The sequence below is a fragment of the Entelurus aequoreus genome, linkage group LG19 (genome assembly GCF_033978785.1).
Source record: "Entelurus aequoreus isolate RoL-2023_Sb linkage group LG19, RoL_Eaeq_v1.1, whole genome shotgun sequence".
NCBI lineage: Eukaryota > Metazoa > Chordata > Actinopteri > Syngnathiformes > Syngnathidae > Entelurus > Entelurus aequoreus.
Genome location: NC_084749.1, coordinates 35019389 through 35043835, shown reverse-complemented (window position 1 = coordinate 35043835; position 24447 = coordinate 35019389). Strand labels below are relative to the sequence as shown.

The 24447-nt window shown below is 41.0% G+C and overlaps 1 protein-coding gene across 2 annotated transcripts in view; it reads right to left on the bottom strand.

Moving 5' to 3' along the window:
• Positions 1 to 19029, bottom strand: part of ano8b (anoctamin 8b) — a 138410-nt gene extending 119381 nt beyond the window's left edge. Inside the window, exon 1 of one of the 2 annotated variants that reach the window (XM_062028398.1) lies at positions 18622 to 19029. In XM_062028398.1, coding sequence (XP_061884382.1) covers positions 18622 to 18811 — 190 coding nt within the window. In that variant the 5' untranslated portion in view covers positions 18812 to 19029. The remainder of the gene's footprint in view (positions 1 to 18621) is intronic. The other variant, XM_062028399.1, reaches the window with a different exon arrangement.
• Positions 19030 to 24447: the final 5418 nt, after the last annotated feature.

The following is a 24447-nucleotide window of genomic DNA, read 5'->3' as shown; positions in this document are numbered from 1 at the left end:
CACGGCCGCCACCACCAGTTTTTCGACCATGCCAAGATCCACCTGCTCCACGCCCAGCTCCACGCCCAGCTCCACGCCAAGCGCCACCAGTACCTGCTCCACGCCAAGCGCCACCAGTACCTGCTCCACGCCAAGCGCCACCAGTACCTGCTCCACGCCAAGCGCCACCAGTACCTGCTCCACGCCAAGCGCCGCCAGTACCTGCTCCACGCCAAGCGCCGCCAGTACCTGCTCCACGCCAAGCGCCGCCAGTCGCAGCCCCACGCCGCCAAGCGCCGCCAGTCGCAGCCCCACGCCGCCAAGCGCCGCCAGTCGCAGCCCCACGCCGCCAAGTGCCGCCCGTGGCTGCCCCACGCCGCCAAGTGCCGCCCGTGGCTTCCCCACGCCGCCAAGTGCCGCCCGTGGCTGCCCCACGCCGCCAAGTGCCGCCCGTGGCTGCCCCACGCCGCCAAGTGCCGCCCGTGGCTGCCCCACGCCGCCAAGTGCCGCCCGTGGCTGCCCCACGCCGCCAAGTGCCGCCCGTGGCTGCCCCACGCCGCCAAGTGCCGCCCGTGGCTGCCCCACGCCGCCAAGTGCCGCCCGTGGCTGCCCCACGCCGCCAAGTGCCGCCCGTGGCTGCCCCACGCCGCCAAGTGCCGCCCGTGGCTGCCCCACGCCAAGACCAAAGCCAAGACCAAGACCCGCCAAGTGACCAAGACCAAGAACCGCCAAGTGACCAAGACCCGCCAAGTGACCAAGACCAAGACCCGCCAAGTGACCAAGACCAAGACCCGCCAAGTGACCAAGACCAAGAACCGCCAAGTGACCAAGACCCGCCAAGTGACCAAGACCAAGACCCGCCAAGTGACCAAGACCCGCCAAGTGACCAAGACCCGCCAAGTGACCAAGACCAAGACCCGCCAAGTGACCCAAACCAAGACCAAGTCCAAGCACCGCCACACCAAGACCAAGTCCAAGACCAACTACGCCAAGACCAAGACCAACCACGCCAAGTCCAAGACCAAGACCAACCACGCCAAGTCCAAGACCAAGTCCAAGACCAAGACCCAGACCCTCGCCAAGACCAAGACCCACGCCAAGACCAAGACCCTCGTCAAGACCCGCCACGCCAAGCTTCGCCGCCTGACGCACCACGCCAAGCTTCGCCGCCTGCCACGACAACGCGCCCACCTCCTCGTCGGCCAAGGATGTGGCCATTCCATGGGCGTCCGCCACGCCAGGTGCGCCGACCTCCTCGTCTGCCACGAATGTGGCCATTCCGAGGTCGCCCACCTCGTCAGGTACAGCGGCGGTCTACCCGCCGTCGCCACCTGACTCTGCCCCGGTGGATTCGGGGACACCTGGTCTGGCGACCCACCGCCATGTCCCCCTCCCCCCCTCCCATGACTCTTGATCCTGTTTTTTGTTTTTGGACATCTGGGATCTGTCCGTAAGGGGGGGGTTCTGTCATGTCTGTGTTCATGTTTTTGTTTGGCCATGTGCTGTTTTGTTTTTTGGACACTTCCTTAGTTCCTGGTTTCACTTCCTGGTTTTGTTTGTCACCATAGCAACCATTAGTTTCACCTGTTCCACGTTTGGACTCACACACACCTGTCTCACGTTTTCACAGTCATGTCATGCACCTGTTCACAGTTAGTCACGCACCTGTTTTCACTTTTCATGTCACTATATAGGCTTTTCTGTTTCTGTTGTTCGTCCTGGCGACATCACCCATTCATGCCATGTCCACAGTTCCTTGTCACGTTAGTTCTTGTTTCATCTCTTGTCACGTAAGTTTTTGTTTGTTTAATGTTCATAGTTCTCCGCCATTGTGCGCGCCTTTTGTTTTCCTAGTCAAGTTTTTTACCTCCTCTGTGAGCGCCTTTTGTTTGTACCTTTTGTTTGAGTTTATAGTAATAATTAAACTATGTCTTTACCTGCACTCCACGTCCGTTCCAATTCTTTTGCACCACGGGAGAGCAAACCACGCCACAGACCTAGTTATGACAAGGATGAAAGATTCGTAGATGAGGAACGTTACAGTGAAGGACTTGAGAGACAGTGATGGACGTATCTTTTTTCACTCTGACCGTAACTTAGGTACAAGCTGGCTCATTGGATTCCACACTCTCCTTTTTCTATTGTGGATCACGGATTTGTATTTTAAACCACCTCGGATACTATATCCTCTTGAAAATGAGAGTCGAGAACACGAAATGGACATTCAGTGCCTTTTATCTCCACGACAATACATCGGCGAAATGCTTTAGCTACGAGCTAACGTGATAGCATCGTGCTTTAACTGCATATAGAAACAAAAAAAATAGACCCCTGACTGGAAGGATAGATAGAAAATCAACAATACTATTAAACCGTGGACATGTAAATACACGGTTAATGCTTTCCAGGCTGGCGAAGGTTAACAATGCTGTGCTAACGACGCCATTGAAGCTAACTTAGCAACTTTGCAACCGGACCGCACAGAGCTATGCTAAAAACATTAGCTCTCCACCTACGCCAGCCAGCCCTCATCTGCTCATCAACACCCGTGCTCACCTGCGTTCCAGCGATCGGCAGAAGGACGAAGGACTTCACCCGATGCGTTTGGCGGCCCGGAGACGTAGGAAGTCAAGGTGAGGTCGGCGGCTAGCGCGTCTGCTCTCCAACAAAGTCCTCCTGGTTGTGTTGCTGTAGTCCGCTGCTAATACACCGATCCCACCTACAACTGTCTTCTTTGCAGCCTTCATTGTTCATTAAACAAATTGCAAAAGATGTCCAGAATACTGTGGAATTATGAAATGAAAACAGAGCTTTTTGTATAGGATTCTACGGGGTACCATAACTTCCGTTACTCTGACTTCGTCACGCCCATACGTCATCATACCGCGACGTTTCAGCCGGATATTTCCCGGGAAATTTTAAATGTCACTTTATAAGTTAACCCGGCCGTATTGGCATGTGTTGCAATGTTAAGATTTTGTCATTGATATATAAACTATCAGACTGCGTGGTCGGTAGTAGTGGGTTTCAGTAGGCCTTTAAAATTTAAAATCAGGAAATTATCGGTATCGGTTTCAAAAATATCGGTATCGGTTTCAAAAAGTAAAATCTATGACTTTTTAAAATGCTGCTGTGTACACGGACGTAGGAAGAAGTACAGAGCGCCAATAAACACAATCACATAAAATCTACGGCTTTTGACACACTCACAAGTGAATGCAAGGCATACTTGATCAACAACCATACAGGTCACACTGAGTATAGCCGTATAAACAACTTTAACACTGTTACAAATATGCGCCACACTGTGAACCCACACCAAACAAGAATGACAAACACATTCCGGGAGAACATCCGCACCGTAACACAACATAAACACAACAGAACAAATACCCAGAACCCCTTGCATCACTAACTCTTTCGGGACGCTACAATATACACCCCTTGCTACCCCCCCACCCCCCCACACCTTAACCCCGCCCACCTCAACCTCCTAATGCTCTCTCAAGGAGAGCATGTCCCAAATTCCAAGCTGCTGTTTTGAGGCATGTTAAAAAAAATAATGCACTTTGTGACTTAAATAATAAATATGGCGGTGCCATGTTGGCATTTTTTTTCATAACTTGGGTTGAAGTTGTTCTCTTATTTTGGAAAACCTTGTTACATTGTTTAATGCATCCAGCGGGGCATCACAAAAAAATTATGCATAATAATGTGTTAATTCCACAACTGTATATATCGGTATCGGTTGATATCGGTATCAGTAATTAAGAGTTGGACAATATCTCAATATCGGATATCGGCAAAAAAGCCATTATCGGACATCTCTAGTTATATTGCAAAACTTACAACCGTTGCTTGGAGTGATATATAAAGAGTCCTTTAAAGCAAAAACACTGTAGAAGAATAGTTGTCAAAACGAGATGTACTCCCGGTTCAAGGCACGAAACAGGAAGTACATTTTCAACCTGTAGCACCTGCAATGAGCGAACACTTTCAAAAGATGGCGCCATAGCACAAACAATAACCCATCTTTTCAGTGTCTATGTCTGTGTTTTATGAAAATTATTTGTTAAATACAATACTGGCCGTTAGCAAAAAAAAATCCATTAATTAGCCGCGCCAACCGCAGGGTTTTAAAAAGTAAGGGCTTGTAGTTCAGAAAATACGGTTGTTTGTTTATTTTGTTACAATTGTATTTACTATGAAAAGTTAGGCCTCGGCCGATATTCGGTAAGTAAATTAACCGAACGATACATTTTTAAAAAGTCGGTAATTTTTCCAGCGTCGACAACTGCCATGTACGTTTATGATTATGGGCTTCAAGGGCATTCACTCTTTGCATCGGTTTCAGCAGCTGCACATGTTTGTGCCATAGGGGAATGAAAAGAAGGGCGTGAATCCTCTTGTCATTCATTAAGTGTCTTTGTCTTTCTGCGGAGAGGCAGGGGTCGCTAGCATCACACAGTGCAACAAGTTAGCCCGTGACGAAAACAGTAACGAACATGGGAAAAAAAATGATCACAAATCCATATACCACCGCACAAGTGTGGGGATATTTCAGTTTTAACCTCTTGGAACAATACAACACAGAGGAGCTTGTTTACCGAATTTGCGCGAGAATGGTGCCAACAAAAAAATCCAACATGACAAACTTTGAGGTCCACTTAAAAAGCAAGCGCCCGACTCAGTATTTCCAACTGGTGAAACACGTGCACATAAAGATGCAGAGCCTTTGTCCACACTCACTGAGGCGTTTGGTACACAAGGTCAGTGCAAACGAATTGCTGTTATAAAACTGAATCTGCAAGACTAAAGTGTTTTAATATATCTGCTTATAGTGTAGTGCAGTGTTTATATTGTGTTTGTCAAATGTGTTTGTCAATTCTTTATTTTAGGCATTTTATTTATTATTTTGGTTGTGTATAATTGAGGGTCACCCAACCCCTCCTTAACACAGACAGAACCTATTTTATTGCTTTTGGTTGTGAGTTTTATTCAAGTGCAACATTTTCACAACAGACATTGTATATTTTATTTTTATTAGAGATGTCCGATAATGGCTTTTTTGCTGATATCCAATATTCCGATATTGTCCAACTCTTAATTACCGATTCCAATATCAATCGATACCGATATACAGTATACAGTCGTGGAATTAACACATTATTAAGGCTGCAGCTAACGATTATTTTTCTATCGATTAATCTATAGATTATTTTTTCCGATTAATCGGTTAATCTATAGATTTTTTTTTTTTTCGATTAATCTATAGATTTTTTTTTCCTTTTACCAATTATTTATTTATTCAAAATGAAGATGAAAAAATAAATGTAGGCCAGTTTTTTGAAAAGGCATGGCTTTTATTTACAAAAAAAAAGAAGTATGGCCACTCAGTCAACATTGACAACAACATGACAAAATATTCTGTAACAATGTAAACATTTAAAACTTTTAACATTTAACAAAATTAAAAGTAGCTTATTTGCTTTTTAATGTGCAAATATAAAAGTCAACATCCAGTGCAAATCTTAATATTTTGCAATAGGAGAAGCATTTCAAAAGTAAAAGTATTGCTTATTTTGCTTTAAAATGTGCAAAAATAAAGATAAACATCCAATACAAAAAAGTGCAAAACGAAATATTCTGTAACAACAGTGTAAACATTTCAACAAAAGTGAAAGTATTGCTTTTTTGCTAAAATGTGCAAAAATAAAGATAAACATCCAATACAAAAAAGTGCCAATCTAAATATTCTGGAGCACTGTAAACATTAAGTATTGCTTTTAAAATGTGCAAAATAAACATCCAGTCCAACACAGTACACAATAACCAATTCTACTCATTCCAGTGAGTGACTAACAGTTGTAATGAAGAAAGGTTAGCATGTCTACATGCTCTGGTTCTTTTCATGTTTACAATATTCCCAGCAGCTGAAAATAGGCGCTCAGAAGGGGTCGATGTGGCTGGAACTGAGAGGTAATAAGCCTTCACCTCAAGCCAGGACTGCGAGTGAGCTGAGCTGCAGTTTAAGTTTCTAGAAGGTCAACGGGCTCATAGTGATGTTACTAGTAGTTGACTGGGAGGTGTTTATTATCATTTGGGGAGAGTCCGCTGCCTGATGCTCACCTGCTAAACACCTATCTGCTCCACGCTGAAGCGCTGACTACATGCGCTCTGAATACGCACTGCTGATTGGCTGCTAACGCTCTGAATACGCACTGCTGATTGGCTGATAATGCTTTGTGTGTACCAATCAGATGGTTGTGTGGGTGGGACAATGCTGCGTGCTGAGACAGAAGCAGAAGGAGCAAAGCAGCTTGTTAACACTTTAGCTTAGAAACTCGTTCGGTACACCCCCGTACCGAACCGAAAGCCCCGTACCGAAACGGTTCAATACAAAACACGTACCGTTACACCCCTAGCAGATACAAATGACACATTCATGTTTTTGTGTAATGATGACAACGTATACTCGCGCGGACGATTGACTAGTTGATGGTTGATGGTTTTCTTTTCAAATGTTCGTTCATAGCCGTTGTGCTGCTATGATAGGCCATTTCCGCTCGACACAGTGTGCATACAACAACATTATTAGGCCGTGTATTGAAATACTCCCACACTTTTGACCACTTTTGGCGTGCTTTTTCCCCCTCGCTCGCACCGCTCGCATCGTCTGCTTTGATCGTCTGCTTTGCGCTTCGCCATGACGGTAGTGTGACGTAAATATGCGACGCGTCGACGCACAAAAACGGCGTCGACGTATTTACGTAACCGATGACATCGACAACGTCGACGCGTCGTTTCAGCCTTACACATTATTATGCCTAATTTTGTTGTGATGCTCCGCTGGATGCATTAAACAATGTAACAAGGTTTTCCAAAATAAATCAACTCAAGTTATGGAAAAAAATGCCAACATGGCACTGCCATATTTATTATTGAAGTCACAAAGTGCATTATTTTTTTTAACATGCCTCAAAACAGCAGCTTGGAATTTGGGACATGCTCTCCCTGAGAGAGCATGAGGAGGTTGAGATGGGCGGGGTTGAGGGGGTCGGGGTTGAGGTGTGGGGGGGTAGGGGGGTAGCGGGGTTGTATATTGTAGCGTCCCGGAAGAGTTAGTGCTGCAAGGGGTTCTGGGTATTTTTTCTGTTGTGTTACGGTGCGGATGTTCTCCCGAAACGTGTTTGTCATACTTGTTTGGTGTGGGTTCACAGTGTGGCGCATATTTGTAACAGTGTTAAAGATGTTTATACGGCCACCCTCAGTGTGACCTGTATGGCTGTTGACCAAGTATGCCTTGCACTTGTGTGTGTGAAAAGCTGTACATATTATGTGATTGGACCGGCACGCAAAGGCAGTGCCTTCAAGGCACACCCCCAATATTGTTGTCTGGGTGGAAATCGGGAGAAATTCAGGAGAATAGTTGCCCCGGGAGATTTTCGGGAGGGGCACTGATATTCGGGAGTCTCCCGGGAAAATCGGGAGGTTGGCAAGTATGACTGGGAGACGCAACTGCTCTGTACTTCTCCCTACGTCCGCGTACCACTCCGTACAGCGGCGTTTTAAAAAGTCATACATTTTACTTTTTGAAACCGATACCGATCATTTCCGATATTACATTTTAAAGCATTTATCGGCCATATATCGGCAGTCCGATATTATCGGACATCTCTAATTTTTATTATTTGTTTGTTTTACTTAACTTGGAGATTCAAAAGTGTACATTCCAATTACAAGGATAAAATATACAATGATTACACGTTTATTGCATTTGAAAGGGTATACTTGCAGTATTATTATGTATTATCATTACATCAGTGGTTTAATTTGGTCTCGAAATACTTTTGACAATAATATCGTTTATCAGCAATAGTTTGATGGTCATTATATTGTCGAGCAGAATGTGTTACCATAAAAAGTTTTGAAAATGATTAAAAATCAAGTCTCAGACTCAACATTAAACTCAACGTGTACAGCGAATCATAAGCAATAATCATTTGACTAGTTGACTAATCGAAATAATAATCAGACTAGTCGACTAATTGAAATAATAATCGCTGACGAGTCGACTATCAAAATAATCATTAGTTGCAGCCCTACTATCAGGTGAGCAAGCTTGCCCTGTTTTTGATGAGATTCACTCTTTTCATTTATATTTAGATAAAACCCACTCGCACCCATACACTTTATTTGGTACATTTGAACGTGATTGTGACAACAGCAGTATTAAAAAAAAAGTATTTATTTACTATAATAACTATAGCATTTAGTACGCGCTCAGCCCAGATAAGGTTAATTATTTTTTGGAAAGCTCAAAATACTTAAATTAATAGTGGAATGAGCTACATGCACACTCAACAATTACCACCTCTCCAAACATTAATTCAATTAGATACACTTTTAAAATGACTTCATTAGTCCTATTGGTCTACTGTAGTGTCTAGGAATATTTTTGCCTTGAATTAATAACATATTTTAGGATGCACCCTTAAGCAAACCCTCATAAGGTAGTCAGCATAATTTAGGTTATTGGGATTCACTATAGACACTGAAGACCATTAACACTATCTACTAGAGCATCAACAATTAGTCGATTAAATCAATTTAAAAAAGCGTTGATTTATATTCTGTTGCTGTTTCTGTTTAATTAGTGTAGCTATCGTATTTTTCGAACTATAAGTCACTACTTTTTACCTACGCTTTTAACCCTGTGACTTATACAGTGCGGCTAATTAATGGATTTTTCTTCACTAAGGGCATTAATGTTTTATATTTAACAAATAGTTTCCAACACCGACAGAGACACTGAAAGGGTCTTGTTTGTGTTATGGTGCGATCTTTTGGACAAGTTTGTACTGCAGGTGCTGCGGGTTGAAAATTTACTTCCTGTTATGTGCCTTAAACCGGAAGTGAATTCCGTTTTGTCTACTATTTGTTAGAGATGTCCGATAATGGCGTTTTTGCCGAGTTAGTGCTGCAAGGGGTTCTGGGTATTTGTTCTGTTGCGTTTATGTTGTGTTACGGTGCGGGTGTTCTCCCGAAATGTGTTTGTCATTTTTGTTTGGTGTGGGTTCACAGTGTGGCGCATATTTGTAACAGTGTTAAAGTTGTTTATATGGTTACCCTCAGTGTGACCTGTATGGCTGTTGACCAAGTATGCATGCATTCACAGTGTCTTTAAGGTTTATTGGTGCTCTGTACTCCTCCCTACGTCCGTGTACCACTACGTACAGCGGCGTTTTAAAAAGTCATACATTTTACTTTTTGAAACCGATACAGATCATTTCCGATATTACATTTTTAAGCATTTATCGGACGATAATATCGGCAGCCCGATATTATCGGACATCTCTACTATTTGTCTATAGGGTTTATACTCAGAAGGATTCATCACTCCAAGCAACGTTTGTAAGTTTTGCAATATAACTAAAACAATTAATACTTACTAAACCATTCCATATGTGATGTCTGTAAGAGAGTTTTTTTAAGCATATTTGTATTTGCTATCGTAATGTACTCAAGCTAGCGTTGTTAGCATTAGCAAAAATGCTAACACATTTACAAGTGTCAGTGTTGGTATTCTTAACTTAACAAAGGCATTCTGTTTGTATTGTTTCAGTTTCGTAAATTCACCAAAACGTCACCGTGAACTTTTTGAGTCTGTTTAGCTTATTAGAGAGCTAGCTTGCGCAGCTAGTGGGTCCATGACGATGACTTCTGTTTTGTTTGATCAGGCGTTTTACTATCGTGTGACAGGCCCTGTTTGGAAACAATTAAGATATGTAGTAAATAAACACTTACAAAATCTTTCAAACCACTTATGCGGCTAATATATGTAAAACTATCTATTTATTTTAAAATTTGGTGGGTGCGGCTTGAATACCGCTTCGCTGTATAACCCGAAAAGTACGGTAATAAAAATTTATCAAATCCGGACTGCATGGAGTGCAGAGAACTGTTAATATGTGGACATAGTTTCTAAACGCTGCTGCAATAGAGCGCACATGAGAGCGGCGGTGTGTGGGGGCCATGATCATTATTTTATTAATGCACAGAATTTAAAAGTTACATTTCAATGTTGATGGTTTCCATTTATTAGAAAAAAAATAAAGATTATTGCAAGCAAAGTAATATTTGTGTATTTTAACTATTTTACCTAAAATACGCATTGAGGTTTTAAAATGTGTTTTATCCGATTATTTGATTCATCATATGTGCAGCCTTATCTACAATAATCACTATCACTTTACGATTCACTTTTTACAATGAAGCAATTCACACTTTTTGACCCTTAATAGTTTTTGTACTGTGACCTCAGGGACTGAGCAAATAATCAATACCAAACCAGCATTACAATCTAGAGCGCACATGACAACACTTGTTTCAAATCGGCAAAATACACAAACTGACTTATTCTTGATTCAAACAAGAGTGAATTTAATTTGAGGGCTAATTAAGGTGTAAATGAACTAAGAATAGGGAGTAAAACTGAACTCCATCCTTCAACCATCCTATAATACACACAGTACTGAGATACCTGTAACAATATTTTCTATTGTCTTGTACATACACACACAATTTGACCAGTGCATTTGGTCTCAGGCTGCATTTTTAACCACCAGTCCACGTGTCCCTCGAAAACAAAGTTGGCCCAACTTGACACTATATTGGAAAGTTCTCCACACGACGACATCAGTCTGCTCCTCCAGTCAGCAGCAGTCTTCTCGGGTTACCTCCAACAAGGCACTCGGCATCTGACAGCCCACTGCATCACTCTGTAGCAGCACTTGCTGGGAGCACAGAGCACACAGGAAAACTAGCCTCCGTACCTCAGACTAGACCTTGTGCAACATTGTTCTTTACAGAAAATAGCCTATTGTGCTATTGTTGCTGCAAGGAGAAACCTATGTTGAGTTGCAACATCCACGCGGACAAATCTATGTGAATGTGATGAGGTGTGTAAAACGCACACAGCAAGGACGTCACAAGGTTTGAAAATGTGCGTGTGTGTGTGTGTAGTGATGGGCTTTTTTCATGACATCAACATAAGCTTTATTTTTGTTTTCATTATTTGAAGAGCATTTGTCAGGACCTGGGTATAGCTCTCACGTTTCCTCCCTTGCCCTCTCTGCATGACTTATTCCAAAACAACAATGGAGTAATCTTCACAGTAAACCTAAAGCTAGGTAAACAATTAGTGACAACAACTCACAATTTGATCCGGGTAATGTTTTAATGCTAATGAGGTCTTTATCGTTTTTGAATAAAAAAAACACTGTGCCAACTTTAGCAGCTTTACCTTCGCTTAATAGAGAAGCAATGACGTGCAGAATCCAAGTTAATATTGCCATCAGGGGCAAGGCACCAAATTCTGTACACCCATACACAAAACTCCTAGAGGGACCCCTATCCCACCCTGAACCCAACGTTTCCGCGCCACACACACACTTGCTATGTTTACATGCACTAAAACCAGCTTTTAAAAACACATGTAAAAACCTGAATTAAGTTTTTGACATTTTAAACATGGGATTAACATGTAAATAAACCCCCTTAAATACTTTGTCTCTGTTTTTTTTTTTTTTTTTTAAGTCAGTTTTTAAACAAAAAATGCCATCAAACCACCACAATATTATTTTACTGAAATATTCATATAAACTGTTATTATTCACTTAAATATGTCAAATGTTCCTTAACATCAGACCATAAAGTAGAGATTACAGTATCTGATACACATAAAGGATTATCATCAGTGCATAATATGAACCATCATACAATATTGTTATTATCATTATATTATTCATCCACTATCCTACTGACTCCTTTGTTTTCCAAAATGTATTCGAGGGTCTTTGAATGCACTACAGTTATGTAATATGAGATGCAAAAGTGAAACTTAAAAATAACTTTCTCCTATACTGCCACAAGAAGTTAAGTTAAAGTTAAAGTGTCAATGATTGTCACACACACACACTAGGTGTGGCGAAATTATTCTCTGCATTTGACCCATCACCCTTGATCACCCCCTGGGAGGTGAGGGGAGCAGTGAGCAGCAGCGGTGGCCGCGCCCGGGAATAATTTTTGGTGATTTAACCCCCAATTCCAACCCTTGATGCTGAGTGCCAAACAGGGAGGTAATGGGTCCCTTTTTTATAGATACATAATATAAAAAATATGTTCTATCATCTCATTGTTGTTACAAAATGTAGGTGCTGTGTGTGAATGCCTAAAGGTGAGCTTTGATGACGTTATGACATCTGTGTTGGGTCAAGTGTTCCATGCTAGTTTACTGCTTTCCAAGTGGAACGAACCATTTTGTATTTTTGATAGGGAGTGTAGGTAGTTACACATTTTTAATTTGATTTAAACCACCTTATTACTGAACTTTCACGGGTATATTTATTATATATTAACGTTTTTGATGTAGTTTTTTTATTACTTACATATTTAAATGACAGAAAAATAATCTTCAAACTTTACAAACGCCCAGTGGACCCCTGTGCTTGGTACCCTGGATTAGATCCCCACTTCGACACCGTGATTGCCATGCTTATTTCCATGCTTAACTTGCACTGAACAGGAAGTCACTGTTTGCCAATTTATACTGTGTAACTAAACAAAGGTTTAGGGTTGTTGGGGAACTGCACTTTTTGGGGGGAATTTTACCTATCATTCACAATCCTTATGTAAAACAAGCACACTTTTTTTTCTTTTTTATGCATTCTAACTAGTAAATAAATGCAATCAAAAATCCACTTACAATGGAGGTAATGGGATTCCCTCTATTCTACCAAAAAGTCCCTTAAAAAAACATCCAAACACCTCCATCAAGATTTTGTTAAATATACGGCGGCGCATTAATTTCACAAACACATCACAACTTTCACTTTTTCCTTCAACAACAACTCATGCAGACTTCATGAGGGCCAACAGACATAATAAAACATCACTTGCTGTAAAATGTCTGTTCCCACTAGGATGCCGACTGTTAGGATGTTAATATATTACCATAAAGTACTATCTATCTATCTATCTATCTATCTATTTGGATGAAGAATGATTTATAATCCACGCAAAGAAAAAAGGGGGTGGAACTAAGCGTCTTCTCAGTATATGGCCACATCATTTTACTATCAAGGTAAAAGGCATGATTTATAATCTAGAATTAACTTTCACGAGCTCCTTAAAGTTCACTGTTTCTGTTAACGCACTTTTTGTGTCTTTTTACGCATTGAAATTAGGACGCAGATTTAAAAACATTTTTACCAAACATTTACTGTGGGACCCCATTTTGAAAATTCCTAGCACCAAGACTGAAGTTAGCATTTATAATAACAATATTGCTAATACTTGCTTAATATTCAGGTGACAAAATGTAAATCGAGTATTGTTGGTGCTTTTTGGGTAGTTATTTATTGGGTTTTAGGGTCGGAATAAACGCAACAGACGCAAGGACGTCATGGCTCCAATTGGCTTCATTGTAAGCGGACTTTCATTTACATTTATTTACAAGTTAGAATCCTTTTTTTTTAAATACATGTGGTCTTGCATAAGGATTGTGAATCATAGGCAAAGTTCCAAAAAAAGTCCACCACCTTTAAGGTTGCATATGATTATTTCAGTCAAATAACTTTTATTGTTACTTGTTTAGACGCATTCAACTCATATTTTTGCGAGTTTGTTATTTAGTGCATACCTCAACAATTTTTTTTACACAAAAAATATCACAAATTGGAGGGCTTTGGAAAAAAATTTTCTCAAATAGACAACAAATGACGTCCCTGTCACATAGTGTATACTGTATATATATACAGTGTATGTGTATACTGTACTTGGTGTCTGTCATCCAACCATCCAATAGTATAGCAACTTGGACTGTACTATACTGTACTTGGGTACTCTGGATGACATCATGAAGTTGATCAACCAGGAAAGGATGAAAGAGCTCTAATGACCACACAATAAAACCAAAACCTCGGTCCGAATAAAACCAAGCAAAGCCCATAAACGCAGTGGAAACCGTATGCTGTGAAGCCATGAGGGGATACACAACAACAGACAGCAGAAGGTCAAAGGCAGACTGTTGAAAAACATCCATTGAACAAAGTGAAGTAACGTTTATGACAACCTTTTTCCAAAACACAATATAGAATGTGAGTTATAACAGGATAATGCATACATTTATCATTTGTTTTCAAAACGGTTACAAAAAAATGGGACCCCAAACATTTACCGTGGGACCCCATTTTTATGACTTGATGGGGTCCGTGGGACCCCATTTTGAAAATTCCTAGCGCCAAGACAGAAGTTAGCGTTTATAATAACAGTATTGCTAATACTTGCTTAATATTCAGGTCACAAAATGTAAATCGAGTATTGTTGGCGCTTTTTGGATAGTTACCGTATTTTTCGGAGTATAAGTCGCTCCGGAGTATAAGTCGCACCGGCCGAAAATGCATAATAAAGAAGGAAAAAAACATATATAAGTCGCACTGGAGTATAAGTCGCATTTTTGGGGGAAATGTATTTGATAAAACCCAACACCAAGAATAGACATTTGAAAGGCAATTTAAAATAAATAAAGAATAGTGAACAACAGGCTGAATAAGTGTACGTTATATGACGCATAAATAACCAACTGAGAACGTGCCTGGTATGTTAACGTAACATATTATGGTAAGAGTCATTCAAATAACTATAACATATAGAACATGCTATACGTTTACCAAACAATTTGTCACTCCTAATCGCTAAATCCCATGAAATCTTATACGTCTAGTCTTACGTGAATATTATTTGATATTTTACGGTAATGTGTTAATAATTTCACACATAAGTCGCTCCTGAGCATAAGTCGCACCCCCGGCCAAACTATGAAAAAAAACTGCGACTTATAGTCCGAAAAATACGGTATTTATTGGATTTTAGGGTCGGAATAAACGCAACAGACGCAATGACGTCATAGCTCCAATTGGCTCCATTGTAAGCTGACTTTTATTTACAGTTATTTACAAATTAAAATGCTTTTTTTTTTTTTTTAAATACATGTGTTCTTGTCTATCGTAAAGATTGTGAATCATAGGCAAAGTTTAAAAAAAAGTCCATCCCCCTTAAGGTTGCTTATGATTATTTCAGTCAAATAACTTTTATTGTTACTTGTTTTGACGCATTCAACTCATATTTTTGCGAGTTTGTTATTTAGTGCATACCTCAACAATTTTTTTTACACAAAAAATATCACAATTTGGAGGGCTTTGGAAATTGTTTTCCTCAAATGTACTCGGTGTCTGTCATCCAACCATCCAAAAGCATATAGCAACTTGGACTGTACTATACTGTACTTGGGAAATCTCTGGATGACATCATGAAGTTGATCAACCAGGAAAGGATGAAAGAGCTCTAATGACCACACAATAAAACCAAAACCTCGGTCCGAATAAAACCAAGCAAAGCCCATAAACGCAGTGGAAACCGTATGCTGTGAAGCCATGAGGGGATACACAACAACAGACAGCAGAAGGTCAAAGGCAGACTGTTGAAAAACATCCATTGAACAAAGTGAAGTAACGTTTATGACAACCTTTTTCCAAAACACAATATAGAATGTGAGTTATAACAGGATAATGCATACATTTATCATTTGTTTTCAAAACGGTTACAAAAAAATGGGACCCCAAACATTTACCGTGGGCCCCAATTTTTATGACTTGATGGGGTCCGTGGGACCCCATTTTGAAAATTCCTAGCGCCAAGACAGAAGTTAGCGTTTATAATAACAGTATTGCTAATACTTGCTTAATATTCAGGTCACAAAATGTAAATCGAGTATTGTTGGCGCTTTTTGGATAGTTACCGTATTTTTCGGAGTATAAGTCGCTCCGGAGTATAAGTCGCACCGGCCGAAAATGCATAATAAAGAAGGAAAAAAACATATATAAGTCGCACTGGAGTATAAGTCGCATTTTTGGGGGAAATTTATTTGATAAAACCCAACACCAAGAATAGACATTTGAAAGGCAATTTAAAATAAATAAAGAATAGCGAACAACAGGCTGAATAAGTGTACGTTATATGACGCATAAATAACCAACTGAGAACGTGCCTGGTATGTTAACGTAACATATTATGGTAAGAGTCATTCAAATAACTATAACATATAGAACATGCTATACGTTTACCAAACAATTTGTCACTCCTAATCGCTAAATCCCATGAAATCTTATACGTCTAGTCTTACGTGAATATTATTTGATATTTTACGGTAATGTGTTAATAATTTCACACATAAGTCGCTCCTGAGTATAAGTCGCACCCCCGGCCAAACTATGAAAAAAAAACTGCGACTTATAGTCCGAAAAATACGGTATTTATTGGATTTTAGGGTCGGAATAAATGCAACAGACGCAATGACGTCATAGCTCCAATTGGCTCCATTGTAAGCTGACTTTTATTTACAGTTATTTACAAATTAGAATGCTTTTTTTTTTTAAAATACATGTGTTCTTGTCTATCGTAAAGATTGTGAATCATAGGCAAAGTTAAAAAAAAGTCCATCCCCCTTAAGGTTGCTTATGATTATTTCAGTCAAATAACTTTTATTGTTACTTGTTTTGACGCATTCAACTCATATTTTTGCGAGTTTGTTATTTAGTGCATACCTCAACAATTTTTTTTACACAAAAAATATCACAATTTGGAGGGCTTTGGAAATTGTTTTCCTCAAATGTACTCGGTGTCTGTCATCCAACCATCCAAAAGCATAGCAACTTGGACTGTACTATACTGTACTTGGGAAATCTCTGGATGACATCATGAAGTTGATCAACCAGGAAAGGATGAAAGAGCTCTAATGACCACACAATAAAACCAAAACCTCGGTCCGAATAAAACCAAGCAAAGCCCATAAACGCAGTGGAAACCGTATGCTGTGAAGCCATGAGGGGATACACAACAACAGACAGCAGAAGGTCAAAGGCAGACTGTTGAAAAACATCCATTGAACAAAGTGAAGTAACGTTTATGACAACCTTTTTCCAAAACACAATATAGAATGTGAGTTATAACAGGATAATGCATACATTTATCATTTGTTTTCAAAACGGTTACAAAAAAATGGGACCCCAAACATTTACCGTGGGACCCCATTTTTATGACTTAATGGGGTCCGTGGGAGCCCATTTTGAAAATTCCTAGCGCCAAGACAGAAGTTAGCGTTTATAATAACAGTATTGCTAATACTTGCTTAATATTCAGGTAACAAAATGTAAATGGAGTATTGTTGGCGCTTTTTGGATAGTTACCATATTTTTCGGAGTATAAGTCGCTCCGGAGTATAAGTCGCACCGGCCGAAAATGCATAATAAAGAAGGAAAAAAACATATATAAGTCGCACTGGAGTATAAGTCGCATTTTTGGGGGAAATTTATTTGATAAAACCCAACACCAAGAATAGACATTTGAAAGGCAATTTAAAATAAATAAAGAATAGTGAACAACAGGCTGAATAAGTGTACGTTATATGACGCATAAATAACCAACTGAGAACGTGCCTGGTATGTTAACGTAACATATTATGGTAAGAGTCATTCAAATAACTATAACATATAGAACATGCTATACGTTTACCAAACAATTTGTCACTCCTAATCGCTAAATCCCATGAAATCTTATACGTCTAGTCTCTTACGTGAATGAGCTAAATAATATTATTTGATATTTTACGGTAATGTGTTAATAATTTCACACATAAGTCGCTCCTGAGTATAAGTCGCACCCCCGGCCAAACTATGAAAAAAAACTGCGACTTATAGTCCGAAAAATACGGTATTTATTGGATTTTAGGGTCGGAATAAATGCAACAGACGCAATGACGTCATAGCTCCAATTGGCTCCATTGTAAGCTGACTTTTATTTACAGTTATTTACAAATTAGAATGCTTTTCTTTTTTTTTTTAATACATGTGTTCTTGTCTATCGTAAAGATTGTGAATCATAGGCAAAGTTAAAAAAAAAGTCCATCCCCCTTAAGGTTGCTTATGATTATTTCAGTCAAATAACTTTTATTGTTACTTGTTTTGACGCATTCAACTCATATTTTTGCGAGTTTGTTATTTTTTTTACACAAAAAATATCACAATTTGGAGGGCTTTGGAAATTGTTTTCCTCAAATGTACTCGGTGTCTGTCATCCAACCATCCAAAAGCATAGCAACTTGGACTGTACTATACTGTACTTGGGAAATCTCTGGATGACATCATGAAGTTGATCAACCAGGAAAGGATGAAAGAGCTCTAATGACCACACAATAAAACCAAAACCTCGGTCCGAATAAAACCAAGCAAAGCCCATAAACGCAGTGGAAACCGTATGCTGTGAAGCCATGAGGGGATACACAACAACAGACAGCAGAAGGTCAAAGGCAGACTGTTGCAAAACGTCCATTGAACAAAGTGTAAAGGGGACGTGTAAAGGTAAGTAGCGACACGAACAAGTGGAAGTCATTATTTATAGTCGTTTGGCCTGATCCGGTGCTAATTTTAGACAGCATGGTGCAGACAAAAGAAGGGTGCCTCATCTCTCTTCCAGCCGTCCCACAATCCACCTGCCCACTAGTTCCCTCGTCCCACTCACACTCACCCAGCACACCGGATGCGCTTTGCGGCGGGGAAGCGGACGACTCCGGCCTCTCCGCATCTCCCTGCTGCTGTGTTCGATGTCGGTGGCGGCCGCTCTCAGTTCCGTCGCCGGCCGCACCACCTCCACCACCACCACCACCACCACCACCACCGGCAGCGGCGGCTGCGCCAGGCGTCCCCGCGTCGGGCATGCTCTCTACCCGCGAGGGGCGACGCGAGATGTGGCTATTCTCCGGGATATCGAGCAGGGGTGTCGCATCTCAGGATGAGTGCGGAGCATGGGAACGGCGCGGCGGTCGACTTAAGGGTTCGATGAGGGTAGAAGTGAAGTGAAGGTTGTCTGAGAGGGTGCAGCAGTGGATCATCGCGGTGAGAGTGTGGAGCAGCAAGATGCGCGCTTTCGATGGAGAGAGACCCAGCAACGACTACAAGGGAGTCGGGGTGGGCGGATCGATCCTGATATCGATATTGATACCAGTAACTATCAGTATCCGTAATGATGTCAATATTTTTCAGGTCACTTTTCATATTGTGACATTGTTTATATGTGTGTGTATAATATTGTTTTCAAACTTAATGTATTAAAGGAGAGCCTCTGGTAGCTTTTGCTTTTGTTTACTTGTTTGTTTTGCGCTATAGACTTTATGGTGTTCAGCATAATGAAAGGAAATTATTGGGTTATTTTGTTGATATTGTTATGTTTTGTTTTATATTAAACCATCGCTATTCAACAAGCGGCCCTTGGGCCAAATACGAACCAGGAATGACACCATTCCCGTGTTTAGTTTAGTTCAAAACTTGGGAAACAAACATTTTTGAAGCAAATTTCTGAAAACACTAGAGTGATCCTGTGGTATTGAAACATTTAGACCTCTGTAAACACTTGATTTGATGTTTATTGAGTATGTCATAGTCAACTCCACCTTATACATGTACATATGTACGGGGGCGCCGAAGAGGGGGGGTAAAGGAGACGGATTCTAGGGGCCCATGATGGAGGGGGGCCCAGAGAGGCCCCTAATGATGATGAAATTATAATACAGGGGGCCCTGTAAAGATTCTTTTCATGGGGCCCAAAATCCCTAGCGGCGCCCCTGCATATGTATAAGGTGGATATGTACATGTATGTATACATTATTATTATGTCAGACCCACTCGACATCCATTGCTTTCGGTATCCCCTAGAGGGGGGGGGGGGGGGGGGGCGTTACCCACATATGCGGTCCTCTCCAAGGTTACTCATAGTCATTCACATCGACGTCCCACTGGGGTGAGTTTTCCTTGCCCTTATGTGGGCTCTGTACCGAGGATGTCGTTGTGGCTTGTACCGCCCTTTGAGACACTTGTGATTTAGGGCTATATAAATAAACATTGATTGATTGATTGACATAATATACATACATATATCCAGTGAACAATCTTGTGCTCAATGGCAATATTATTATTTCACAAAAAATAAAATAACATTTAATTAATAAAAGAAATTTAAATTAAATTAAACTAAACATATCTCAAAAGGGTAATGGGAAGAAGTATACACTTTTTGAACCCCCCCCCCCCCTTTTTTTTACATAGTTACTTGAACTAATATCCACTTTCCTCTGATCCACATTTTATTTAACACACTGGCAGATCCTTGCATTGACACACAGTATAAGCCTTGCTATCAAACATAAAACACTGGGGTCCAAACTTGTGATTTATATAACTTTGGAGTTCCTCAAGGCACCCCTTTAAGTCCTCTCCTTTTTGGCAAAAAACTAAATTGTGATTTATGGTGTTGCTGTAGCTTGTTTACTTCAGATGCAGTCAGTAGTCATTACAACTTCTTCAGTTTTACTAGTGGTGTTCCTCTCCTTTTCATCATTTATTCAACTGGTGACCCGTGAGTTCAGTTCAATAAACTTGTGAGAGACTCACATTTTTGCAGCAGATTCTTAAAAACACTTGAGTGCTGTCATTTGTTTAACTAGCTTTTTAGCTGAAGGTCCTTAAAAACAGCAGAGCGCTCCTGTAACGCTGACAAAATAAATAGACCAAAATCAAATGTCTACTATAGAGGACACTGATTCTCTGGAATATAGAAAATAAAAATAATAGTGAAGGAAGAAGTCCAGGCCTAAGGCCTTGAGTTTCTGGAAATGTGGCCCCCAAAACAATTTAGTGGAATATCCCTGCAGTAAACCCTCGTTTATCGCTGTTAATTGACTCCGGGCCTGACCGTGGTAAATCAATTTCTGTGAAGTAGGATTTATTATTCAAAGATTTCCATAGCTATAAGCGTAAACACCTGTCTCTGACCTTCTGAACAAGGGTTTGTCAGTAGAGAGCCCTCTAAACATGAAATAGCAACCACATTTACACTCGTTGAACTCATTATCGTAAGTTGAGCCAATCAGTAGTGACTATATTGAACAACATACTCGGATTGGTTTGGGCTCATCTTTGAGGCCAATACTAATGCAAATATTGATATTTTCGTTCATTTTGGCATTTGTATGGTTGAATATGCTCAAGTTATGTCCCCAAAACATAGAAAATGCTTTAAAAAAATTCAAAATCTACAGAAGAATATAGTGAGGCTGCAAATAGTGTTCAATAGATTTATATAAAACTTTTTTTTTTGCCTAAAATCTTTGTCCTGTGATTTATTTTGATCATAGTCATTGTCAACAAAATAAAAGCATCATCTAATGATTTTGAAACATTTCCAAGTAAAAAAGTATCGGTAACAGTATCGTCATAGCGACACTAGCCCTGTATTAACTTAGTCTCGGATCGATATCAACCTTTGCAGAATCGCCCTCCTCTCCGATGAAGTGACAAAGAGAAGGGGGAGGGGGCTGGGCCGCACTCACCTAGGAATAATTCACCACCACGTTAGCCTACACAGCATGTAATGGAAAAATGATGATGATTGACAGGGGAATCTCCTGATATGAAACAAAAATATCATGAACTATATTAATTACATCTAAAAATGCAACTTGGAGTCATACATACACTCAATGACTAATATTGCAAATATTCACATTTTAAGGGATGTCTGCAGACCTGGCCTCGCTCACGCTGATGGTAGTGATACAGTTTTATAATGATTATTATGAGATCCGTTTTCACCTTTTACAATGTACAATTAATGTCACAGCATCATTAGCATCCATCCATCCATTTTCTACCGCTTGTCCTTCTTAGAGTCGAAGGGGGGCCAAAGCCTATATCCTTACCAAACATTTGTTTTCAATTTACTGACAATCAATCATGCAGTGGGTACAATTTGCGGTATAGATATGCCTCTTATGACATAAGTCATTCATTTTCTACTGCTTATCCTTTTCGAGATTATTGGTGAGCTGGAGCTGATCCTAGTCGACTTTGTTTGATAGGTGGTATTCACCCTGGATCGGTCACTATAGTCAATAACAGGGCGCATATACAATCAGCCATTCACACACATTTATTGTATTTCTACACCAAGAATATTCAACTAAATTGGTATGGTCTATTCAGGTGTACTGGAGAGGAGGCTACGCCGGATAATCAAACCTCGGATTCGGGAGGAGCGGTGTGGTTTTCGTCCTGGTCGTGGAACTGTGGACCAGCTCTATGCTCTTGGCAGGGTCCTTGAGGGTGCATGGGAGTTTGCCCAACCAGTCTACGTGTGCTTTGTGGACTTGGAGAAGGCTTTCGACAGTGTCCCTCGGGAAGTCCTGTAGGGAGTGCTCAGAGAGTATAGGGTATCGGACTGTCTGATTGTGGCGGTCCGCTCCCTGTATGATCAGTGTCAAAGCTTGGTCCGCATTGCCGGCAGTAAGTCGGACCCGTTTTCAGTGAGGGTTGGACTCCGCCAAGGCTGTACTTTGTCACCAATTCTGTTCATAACTTTTATGGACAGAATTTCTAGGCGCAGTAAAGGCGTTGAGGGGATCCGGTTTGGTGGCTGCAGGATTAGGTCTGATGTGGTCCTGATGGCTTCACCTGGACAGGATCTTCAGCTCTCACTGGATCGGTTCGCAGCCGAGTGTGAAGCGTCTAGGATTAGAATCAGCACCTACAAGTCAGAAAAAGGGTGGCGTGCCATCTCCGGGTTGGGGAAGAGCTCTTGCCCCAAGTGGAGGAGTTCAAGTACCTCAGAGTCTTGTTCACGAGTGAGGGAAGAGTGGATTGTGAGATTGACAGGCAGATCGGTGCGACGTCTTCAGTAATGCGGACACTGTATCAATCCGTTATGCTAAAGAAGGAGCTGAGCCGGAAGGCAAAGCTCTCAATTTACCGGTCGATTTACGTTCCCATTCTCCATGAGTTTTGGGTTATGACCGAAAGGACAAGATCACGGGTACAAGCGGCCGAAATGAGTTTCTTCCCTTGGGTGGCAGGGCTCTCCCTTAGAGATGGGGTGAGAAGCTCTGTCATCCGGGAAGAGCTCAAAGTATAGCCGCTGCTCCTCCACATCGAGAGGAGCCAGATGAGGTGGTTCGGGCATCTGGTCAGGATGCGACCCGGATGCCTCCCCAGGGACGTGCTTTGGGCATGTCCGGGGAAGACCCAGGACACGTTGGGAAGACTATGTCTCCCGGCTGGCCTGGGAATGCCTCGGGATCCCTCAGGAGGAGCTTGAAAAAGTGGCTGGGGAGGGGGACGTCTAGGCTTCTCTGCTAAGGCTGCCTCCCCCGCGACCTGACCTTGGATAAGCGGGGAAAAAATGGATTGATGGACGGATGGATATTCAATTCAAAGTTGTTTTAGGGGCCACATTTCCAGAAATCTCCCGACCGAGGGCCTGACCTCTCCCTTTACTATTAGTCCTATTTTGTATATTCTGGAGAACCAGCGTCCTCTACAGTAGATGTTTTATTTTGGTCTATTTATTTTGTCAGAGTTACGGAGCGCTCTGCTTTCATTCATTGCTCCTTCTGCAAAACAATTGCCAAAGATCATCTCTGTGACAGCACTCTAGAGTTTTTAACAGTTTGCCGCAAAAATGTGAATCTCTCACAAGTTCATTGAACCGAACTGAACGCGCCACAAATTGTTTAGACAAATGATAAAAAAGAGAGGACTTGAAATTTAATCTTGAGGAACACCACTAGCATCCCAGCAGGCATACGACATTAAAACAACATTGAAAACTTGTTGAATTAGGTCCTGACGTTGAGCAACTCATACCTAAAGTTGAAACAACATGCTATGTTGGATTTTGACATTGATTTGACCATTGAATGATATTGAACCAATATCTTACAACACATATACAACGTTGAAACGAAACAATTTTTTATGACATTTATTCAATGTTAGGTTGTGACGTTGATTTTACCATTGACATTTGGTCATTTCTCAACCAATAACGTGTATCCAAAGTTAGACTCAATTTACAAATACAACTATTTTGCAACGTTGTGTAGACGTCAGTTTCAAAAAACATATATGTATAATCCAACACTAAATTGGCCCTAGTGTGTGATTGTGAGTGTGAATGTTGTCTATCTGTGTTGGCCCTGCAATGAGGTGGCGACTTGTCCAGGGTGTACCCCGCTTTTCGCCCGAGTGCAGCTGGGATAGGCTCCAGCACCCCCGAGAGGGACAAGCGGTAGAAAATGGATGGGTATATGTATAATCAACGTTGTATCAATGTCTTGTGCCTGCCTTGATAGCTAAATAAGTTGAACAAATGACTACTGACTGCTTCTCAAGTAAACAAGCCGCAACAACAACTTTAGTTACATAAATCACTTCATGAAAAAAATTGTAACTGCCAAAAAAGACAGTGTACCTTGAGGAATGCCTCAGTTATGTAAATAACGAGTTATTACCTCAGTGTTCTATG